The sequence below is a fragment of the Microtus ochrogaster genome, unplaced genomic scaffold, assembly GCF_000317375.1.
Source record: "Microtus ochrogaster isolate Prairie Vole_2 unplaced genomic scaffold, MicOch1.0 UNK19, whole genome shotgun sequence".
Classification (NCBI taxonomy): Eukaryota; Metazoa; Chordata; class Mammalia; order Rodentia; family Cricetidae; genus Microtus; species Microtus ochrogaster.
In genome coordinates this window covers 2,761,903-2,771,920 of record NW_004949117.1, presented here as the reverse complement: position 1 = coordinate 2,771,920, position 10,018 = coordinate 2,761,903, and the positions used below count along the sequence as shown (strand labels likewise).

Sequence of the window (10,018 nt, the reverse complement as noted above, 5' to 3'; positions counted from 1 at the left end):
ACACTTTGATCTTCCATTCTAATGGGTCAAAGCTTTTCTATTGCCTCCCAGAATGAAATTTTTGCAAATATTGAGGCTTTAGTTCATCTGGCAATTTTATAGTGATTCCATCCTTCTGTAGATTGTGACATTAAGTTTTATAGCATATATAAATAAAACAAGATGAAGTTGCAAACATTATTTTCAACTTTATTTGAAACAAATAATGTTGTGACTGTTATGAAGACATTTCCATAGAAACCACACAACTTTTATTGAAGTAGAAATTGAAAGACAAAATTCTAGTATCTAATTATTTTATCCTGAAATAATTAAAAGCAAAAGCTATGAATGTCAAATTGCTACAGACATGTTGGCATTACACAGTGTACAAAATGGAATCACTAAACATTTATACTGTTTTATTATAAATAATTGAAAACAATATCTCATTTCTCAAACCCAGATAGAAAAACAGTAAATACCATGCTTTTTTCTCATTATATCACTGTATTTTTGTAGTATAGATTGAGAAACAGTACACCTAATCCGAGGCTGGTTTGAAAACGTCTGTGGGAAGAACAACAACAAAAACACAAGCACAACCATGAAAAGATTCCTTTTCCTTCATCTAAATGAAAGCAAGGATTTTAGATGGAGAGAGGCTTAGTTAGGGGAGTTCTGAGGGAGTCACCAACGTCAGAAAACCTGTAATTCCTGAACATACCACTTGTAAGGCAAAACGGTATTGCGTACAAACATATAAATATAAGAGAGACTTGATGGTAAACATTGAAAAAAACCTTTCTTAAAACCATGAGTAGCTTCATTCTCCCAGGCGCAGGAAAGCCAGTGAGACAGAGTGAGTGCAACGGTCAAGCTTGATATTTTGAAATTTGTTTTCCACAGAAAACCTTTCTTCTCCGAGGAAGCAGAACTGATGTACAATGTTGTTTTCTCATTTCATAGTAAATCATGCGCATTGCATTTTTTTTCTGATGTAACCTTGACCATTTATAGATGAAGAGCATTGCTTGATAGAACCGGGCAGTAACATCAAGTTCTCGCAAATGCTTGTGTCCAGATCTCCACTAGATTATGCCATGGGTACATCTGAACGAAGACACTTACAGCAGCTGATATCAGAAGTTTCCTAACACATGACTGCAATTTTTTATATCTCTCACGTGTAAGGAATTGGGCTAATTTTCTCTACTAATATTATTTTGCAAGAGAGAAAATGCTTGAGGAAACAGAGGCTGAAGGGGAAAACATAATATGAAGAGTTATAGATTTGATCAGGTAATAGAGTAAATGTCTTTGAGCATTCATGTTTATGATCGTCAGCTGGGCAACACTGTATATTCCAGATTAAACAGGGGTTGAGTTTAGCATGGGCGGGGCTAGCAGGCTATGTACAATGACATTTAAAATGCTTCCATTCCATTTAGACTTCAAAGTTTAACTTTATAAAGAACCAGAGCAGAATACCTTTTGTAAATAAACTGCAGCTAATTGACAAAAATTAAATTAGCACACAATATCTGGATGAAGAAATGAAGACCTACAAACATTTTAAAAATAAGGATGCCACAGATATGCAAATATATGTCAGAAAATCTGTACAATGGGCTGTTCCAACTCAGATACTCCACACACTGCTCCCTACACACTGTTAACGAGACCACTAGCTGCATGCGTGTTGCTTTAAGAACAGGCTCTAGACATATTTGTGTCTCTGTAAATCAGTTTCCAATGTAAATGAATACTTTAGCATGAGAGTAATTTTTACCGGCTGTATCCATTCTTGATTATATTTTGACTCTTCTGAAAATGGCATTCCCCAAAACTCAGAGTTCTTCAGCATCTTTCTACCTCGGACTGTAACCCTCCATGTGCTGTATTGTATCATGACTTTCAAAGATGGAATTTACCCTTGAACAGAGGAAAACCGAAACCAGCTAGTGAATATAACACTAGAAATGGGCTTCCAAAACCAACTAACTTTTAACCAGTTCAGAGGACAAGGCTGTTCTTATGTCACATTTGTGCTGTGACGTCAGTGTTACGTGTTAGCGAGATGTCCTGTAATGATACCACGTCACCACGGCAATCTGTCTTCAACAGATTCTGGAAGGCCTGTTCCCATTTTTTTTTTTAAAAAAATGTATGTTCTTTGCTGTTTATTCTTCATTTGGTTTTACATGAAACAAGCCGCATTTATCATCAGCGTGCTATAGGTTCAAAATAAAATCCAGGAGCACTTTGAAGTGTGGCAAACCGAGCAGCTTCCTCCCTTCCCAAAGCATGACAGTGAGTGGTTTTCTCTGGATACAGTTCACTAGAACACAGTGACCCACGTGGACACTTTTGAAACCAGAAGGCTCCATAGTCAAGAACCTTGGCGCCATCACATAACGTCTTGCTGATGGAAGGGAGACAATGCTGTTCGTTTCTGAAGCCTCCAAAAGGCTTCTCATCTGAGAGCACCCCCAGATTTCTTTGCAGATTTCCCATACGGGCACAGCGCTTTCAAAACTCCAAGGGCCGGATCATCATGGTTGTGGAACGTAAGGAGTAACTGGGCCCTTTGAAGTAGTGCCACTTTATCCCGTTTAGTTTTCCGTGGTTCTGTCCCGCAGTGTAGAACATTCCATTCAGATTGGAGGGGCCACAGGCATCAAACCACCAACCTGGAAAAGGAACCAATGGGAGGGAAAGTGAGAAGAAATAGAAGCAGGTCAGGCTTAGCATTCGAGAGTAACTGTCATGATTGATGAGAGATTGCTTGGTCTGATTATTTGCAAACAGGAAGCCTTGAAACAGTACCCTCCCAGCACACGTGTCCCAAATGACACTTGGAATATGTGTAAGTAATGAGAATGACGGAAACTCATGCGAACCAACTTTCAGGGTGACCGTGTTGGGACTCACTTCCCACCGTAATTAGGTGGAGCTTCTACGCTTGGATCTTAAAATAAAGTCAGGCCTAGATATAAATTCAGAATTGCACCTTACTTCTGTAACTGAGAACAGAACAGTTATCCGCATATTAGTGACATCAGAAGCTTAGACAACTGTCACTTAAAAAAATAAGGAAAATATTTTCCATTAATTTCATGATTTAGGCAGAATTTGATCCTAAAATTAATTGCATATTCTAGGGCCTATGAAGCTCAAATTGTATCTAGCATGTCTATAATTTATAGCTACGGGGACCTTTTCCCAATAGTGGCCACATGGCTCATTTTTAGCAATATTTCATCTATGATTGTCCAAATTGTTTTCAAATGTAGCAGAAGGAAAACAAGCTGAAAATGACATGGTGGCCCAGTGTTAGAATAATTGAACATGCTAGTTCTTTTTCTTGATGAACTAAAGCTTTAGACTTTTCCCTTAAATCATAGTTCTTTTCTCCTGAAGTAACACAATTGAGGCCTTTAGGGAGAGATTTATGCCAGAGACATTCTAGAATATTTTTATTTGGATACACTTGACCTCTATTTGATTGCAGAGCTGTACCTAAGGGACTAATTGCTAACGAAAAAGAAAGTTGTCCAGCTGCTGTCTGACAGTAACATGAGCATTGTCTTGCAGAGACGTTAGAAAAAGTTAGATGAAGTAACATTAGTTCCCCCTGCTTTCAACTCTGGAAGGTGAGTGCAGCTGGGGTCTGTTTATAAAGTCACACCAGGGGCATAACAAGCTGCATTCATCATCAATCCACCTGAGGAGCGGTAAGGTCTGTCTGATGGATTCTGAGAGGTCCGGAATCCATGATGGAGGGACCCAGCATGAACGTTAACGCGGTCAGAACACGGGAGACAAGAAAGCTCTTGTTTGGCCCAAAAGGCGGAATTGTATGATTCTCTCTTTCCTTTCTTATAATGAATTCCCCAACATTTGGTCAGTATTTCTAGTAAAACTCTTGATTTATATTGTGGAAGATATTCTAGTTTTAAGGAGTTGATCTTCCCAGGAAATTTTCTTTCAGGGATCAAGCTGAACTCTAATATGAATTCCACTTCACTGCTTCTGGGCTTTAACTTTCCGCCTTCCCGTGCAATCCCTGGGACTCTTCAGTCACCTCACTCAACCATGCCATCTTGCCATTGTCCCTCCTTGTCTCTGGAGGAAGCAAAGTGGAGAGCCACAGGACCAAGCCTTGAATTGCATTCTGGGACCGATGCTAAAATGTAAGCTTCATCCGGCTTATACAAAGAAACAACAGTTGTGGGAAAAAGTATGGAAATAGAGCACAACCTGTCTGCTCAGGGAGATGCTAGAGACTGGAGTTATAGGGTTGGCTGAGCTCAGGAAAGAGATAGGACACAGGTGTCCTGTGTTAAAAATGAGGTAAATCTGTCCTGTGTTCTTTATCTAATTAGTGAAACAAGTGGCCATGGTGGAGATGGTATTTTGAAGACAATCCAAGAATACTATCCCTGAGGAGACACTGTCCACAAGAGAAATAGTAACCCAAACCTCAGAAGATTCCAGAATGAAAAACCCAGGCTTTTGGTCATTGTATTAAGGGCAAATACTTCGTATGTCACCCAGTTGAGCTTCCTAAGCAAATGGCAGGGAGAGGTTACAGGCTTCTCAACTACTGGCTATGACAGACTAGTTCTCTTAATGGAGTTACATAGTTCACTAAAAAGATGTTTTAACGGATGCCTTGCACAAAATATTTGGTCTTATTGTGTTCATGTTCACCATATTCAGATATTGTTATGCAATAGTCAACATAACAGCCATCTTCCTTGCCCTCACAGAAACTACATGCAAACTGAGAAGCAAAAACAGAACGTAAAAAGGTTCTGGGCAGGAACACTATAAAGAAAATAAGGTACTAAGAAGGGAAAAACAAACTTTCCTAGTTTTGGAAGAAGCTGATGTTTCACGAAGTCTGAAGAAAAAGAAGCGGCAACCAGATGAAAATGAATGAGGACACCGACCGCTGCTGCAGATGCCAACAAGGAGATGCAGGTGCCCAGTGCAAGTGTTTCGAGACGGACAGAACCTAACTGTGCCTGGCACACAGGAAGCAAAGAGACTTTCAGGAAATGAAGGTTGGGAATGGCCCATTTAAATTTAGCCAGCCTGCCTGTCTATCACCAAGTGAAGGAGCACGATATTCTCTATCAATGGGAACTTGTGTTTAACCGAAGGAAACAGCTCTGCCAGCTTAAATGTTTAGTCAGTAAAATGTGGAGAGCTTGTATTCTGTATTGTCCGCCAAAGCCATCTTGACTATTCGAAGGAGCCTGGTGAGCAGGAAAATCGGGTCTAGAGTCGATGTCACACACACTAATCCACGGACGAACACAGAGGATAGGTGGTCAACCCAAGCAACGTTTCGACTTCAGGCCATTTGTATTGATACAAAGTGTCCTAAGTTAGGAGATAGCTATTAAAACTTTGTGGGATGGAAATGGTTTGCAAATAAAGAGGCTAGAGACTCTAAGTGGTTAAGAAGCTTCAAAAAATTATTCATTTACCACTTACACTGGGTCGGGGAACATGAATTCCTGGCCGGAAAGCCATTCTACATAGTGTGTGTCTGAGAAGACAGGCGTGGTCTGCCAGCAGCTGGGACTGCTGAGTGCCAGTGGGGAGAAGAGTCGGGGAAACAAGTAGAGGTAAGCACACAGAGTGAGTTTCTACTGGTGGGAAACTTTCTGTGAATCGTGGGGAACCAAGAGAGCGCCCAGCTGGTAGAGAGAAAAACCTTTATTGACACCGACCTCATCAGTTAACAACGGCGGGATCCTAAGCAGCAGCAATAGTATTTGATATTTACTGCTAGCTAACGTGTGCCACTGACTGTGTGAAGATACTTAGTCTTTTGTTTTGTTCTCCAAACAGCCTTACAGAGTATGACAAAATCCATACCAAAGACATCAATGCTCAAAGAGTTTAAAGAACTCTTCTAAGGTGGCTTTCATAAAGCATGGACTATATTGCAGCACAGAAGATGATCCACTGAGTCTGGCAGCCTGCACATTTCTATCTAGGTGCTTAGTACCACTTAGACACACAGTGGTGGGGTTAGAGTAGTAACCAAAAGAGCCAGATGCTCCACTGTGCCCTATGGTGCAGGAATGAAGAGAAAGTTATAGGTGCCAAGGTTTTGTCTTATTTTTTTTTTCAAGTAAGTCTATGAGAAAAATATGAACTGGCATTCGAATGAATACAGCTCACTGTGATATTGATTGTTTATTAATAGTCTTCATGCGATAAGGGATATAAGTTTGAAGTATTGTTAGCTTTAAGGATTAGTGGGCCACAGGTAGAAGGATCAATTAGAGAGCAATTGATTGTTGGGAGGTGTGAACCCCCAGATCCTGAATTTCTTGTAAACAACTTGTTTCCCTCTGCTCTGAGACAGGTTGCAGCTGCTCTGAGCAAGAGACCCTCAGGAGCTCCTGATGTCAGGAGAGTGTTTTCTGGTGCGTTTGGCTGGGGCGTGGCTATCAGTTAAGGATCCCTATATAAGCTGCCCCTGGACACAATAAAGGGGGCATTCTTGGGGCATTCCTGTTTCCAGAATGGCTCGTGTCTCTGTCTATGAGTCTTTGTGTGTTTCAATCTCCAGCTCCTTGCCCGGCTCAAGAACTGTATGGTAGTGCAAAAGGCTCAGGCGGGTACTACAATTGATAACCACTAAGAAGACGAGTTAACATGACAGAAAGCAGAACGTAAATATTTCTCATGAAAATTACTGCTTCTATATAAAATATTCTGAACTTCTATGTAGAGGAAGCTGGTGCTTCTGTTGAGCAAGATTTTGATAGGTGTATTAAAATAACCTGAGCAACAGCGGCATTTCTTTTCGTCAAACATTTCTAGTAGTTTCCTTTTCCCTTTTTATCTTTTTTACAAACATTTTCTCAGCATGGCCAGACTTTTACTTGTATATATCCCAATGGTGTAAAGCACAGTAAATGAAAGGTAGACAAACCACTAGCAGCTACAGGTTAGCTTGCTGAAATTAGCAGCTGGTGTGTAATGCGCTGTTTGCTAGTATGAAGTTCTGCAGGAAGGCCTGCTGGGACAGAGCAGCATTTGCATCCATAAGGCGTGAGACGCCTGCACTGTAACAATTAGGACTGGTGAGAAATCATTAATTCTGTCCTTTGTCCTGTGCATTTCTTGGAGTAACAATTAGGAAATGCATTATAAAGTGAACTGGGAGAATGAGGAGATGGCTCAGCCAGGAAAGCGCCCAACAGAAACCAAAAGGACATGATTTCAAATGCCCTGAACCCACATAGAAAGCAGTACTTAATAGCAACACCAGTGGAGTGGAGACAGCCAGATCCCTGAAGCTCACTGGCAATCTAGCCTATCTAGCCTAATCATGGCTTTCAGGTTCAGTGGGAGACTCTCTCAAAAGGGGGGGGGGGCGTGATCAGCAAAAGACATCGACATCGACCTCTGGCCTACACCCCCATTCTCACTCATCCTCCCTCCAACACACACTTGTACATCCATGTCTACGTGCACTAGCAAGTACGAGCAGCACACACAGTAACATACGCTGAGCGGCACACCGGGAAAGACATTTCAGGCTCAACAGACCCCAGTGAGGCAAGCAGAGGGCAGAAGAAAGCAGCTTCCATTTGTCATTGCGGGAACTGATAGAGTGTCTCAAATGTTTGAAGGCTGGCAGCTCCTCATGTAGGCTTTGCCAAGTATTTTTCATTATAACCTGTAACCTCATGTATATTTTAATAAGAAATCTGAGACGCATGTTTCTAATTCATTTACACTTAACTCATTAAAAGTTAGTTTTGCAATAACTATCTCAGGCTTCCCAGGACTTTTAAAATTACTTGAGCCTTTTATCTTTGAAGCAGAAAACTCACATTTTTATCACTAATAAATGAAACTCTGCCCAGAACATAGGAATTGGATTTTAAACTTTCTACTCAGGAAGTTCAAATTTATTTGAAAGTCAGGAAACCTAACTCTCACAGTCCTCTGATCCTAAACAAAACGTCTCTCAGCACATCTTTTTTAAGGTAAAACATACAGCGAGGGGAAAGATATATCTGTGGATTTCTTCCACTCACGTTACTGTGCATAATCGAATCATCTGTATGCAGGAGCGTCTTCGCAGGAAGCAAGACTTTCCTCTTCATCAGTGAGGATGGGGTGAGACTGGGATTCAAGCACCCGGTACCATTGCTAGTACCAAGATCATAACATAGAAGTCACTGGCTGCCTTCAGGTGTCAACCTCTTCACCCTCTGCAAGGCCAGCTTCAAGGGACAGTTGTGTAACCCTTGTGTATGTGAGGCAACAAGCTTTTTCTCTTCCTTCTCTTGTCTCTTACTCTATCCCCTTAGGCCAAGTGTGTGTGTGTGTGTGTTGTTTCCTTCTTTCTCTCTTTGTTTCAAAGATGAAACGGTGTTTGCTCTGGCCAGCAATAGTGAATTTATTTAAATCTTGTATGTGTACTGTTATTGTCTTTCCCCTTCTATGGACTTCAGTTCACCTTTAAGCATGTTGAGTGAGGAAATGCTTGTGAAAATAGCCTTCCAACATTTAAATACAACCCCTTCATTCCCTTTGAATGCCTTTACTCCCAACAGAGGCAGTAGAAGCAACAGGGTGATGACCTTGGGGTTAAGTAGTGTTCACAGCTCAGACTTTTGACACTAGTTCTGTGAACACAGGCAAACGGCAAATGATCTAACTTTTCTGTATCTCAGATCTGGTGAAAGGAATGAGTTGGGTCCATATTTTCCCCAATTGAAAGGCTTTGGTAAGCCACGTATGAGTTACGAAATACAGATCATTTAAGCTAATGCAAGAAGTCTGTGAAACAATCAGAGCTGGGTAAGTGTTGGCTGCATCGTGGAGTGCAATGCATATCAATCTATTTATTTGGTAGTTTCTCACACGTAGTCAGCTATTAAACTGTGGCTGAAACATTTTGCCATCGGTATAATTATGATATGTGCAAAAGGCTAACAGGATTATAATTCTAATTATTTCCTCCAAACTTGTGAATAATTCTCTTTGTTAATTTTGAAACAACAATATTGTGTACTGTAAAAATAGAAATATGATTCTAAGCATTGAGTTTGGGAAGACCAACTTATTTGGAAGTTAGAAACCTAAAAATAAAACTCTAACAGTTCTGGAGGTCATTCTTCCTGGATTTTGTGATTCTTAGAGGTGGTACCAATTCATGATCACTTATCTTTTTATTCCTGCTTGTCTATGCAAACACTTCTCTGTAATCACATGCTCTACACACAACTTTATGCAAGAGGATCAAGCACACTATTATTTTATGCCTGTTCACAGATCATTTGAGGCTCATCCGTGAGTTTGCGTCTCCTCTCACAGTCTCAGGTAACATAGTCATTGAAACCGATGCTCCCTGTGCTCATGTCATGTGCCACACCCTAACAGGATCTGGAGATACAGTGGGAAGTAGCACGCAGTTAGAATGAGGAGAACATGACTTCTGTGGTCTGGTCAGGTACAGTTCCTACTATTTAAAAAGTGATTGAAATAAGAGGAATTCAAGGTAGATTTTATTCACTCGGCCCCGGATTATCCACGTGGATCTTCTGGTAACATTTAAACATACAATGAGGATGGCCTCTAGTCTTGTAAAGCTTTGCCGGGCCCTTCCTGAATTACCAAAAAATGCCAACTTGACTACATTTTCCCAAGGGTTCTGTCCCTTCCACGTCATGCAGCACTTGAAGAAGCAGCTAGTGTTTTCTGTTTGTCTTCGTCAAGAATAGAGCAAAAGCTGAAGTATCTATCAGCCCTGCTGCTAGCATCTGGTAAGTCCTAGAACAGACTAAAAAATTTATGTGTATGGCTTTATCCACTCTTTTACGCTGGAACAGAAAAATATCCCTTGTTAGCTTTAGAAAGCCATGCCTGTCAGCTGACATGGTTTATGCGTGGGAAAAGAGGGCAGAGTATCTACCGCAATGGATTCTTTCTGATGAAGGTTAGGTCACAGTTTTACAGAATTTTTATGATATACTAAATATGGAAATCATAT

General features: G+C 40.8%; 1 protein-coding gene across 2 annotated transcripts in view; it reads right to left on the bottom strand.

The window, feature by feature from the left end:
• Positions 1–222: 222 nt before the first annotated feature.
• The window catches only part of Angpt1 (angiopoietin 1), a 223,783-nt gene continuing 213,987 nt past the window's right edge, over positions 223–10,018 (bottom strand). For both annotated transcript variants that reach the window (XM_005367515.3, XM_005367516.3), the window contains exon 9: positions 223–2,672. In XM_005367515.3, coding sequence (XP_005367572.1) covers positions 2,512–2,672 — 161 coding nt within the window. In that variant the 3' untranslated portion in view covers positions 223–2,511. The remainder of the gene's footprint in view (positions 2,673–10,018) is intronic.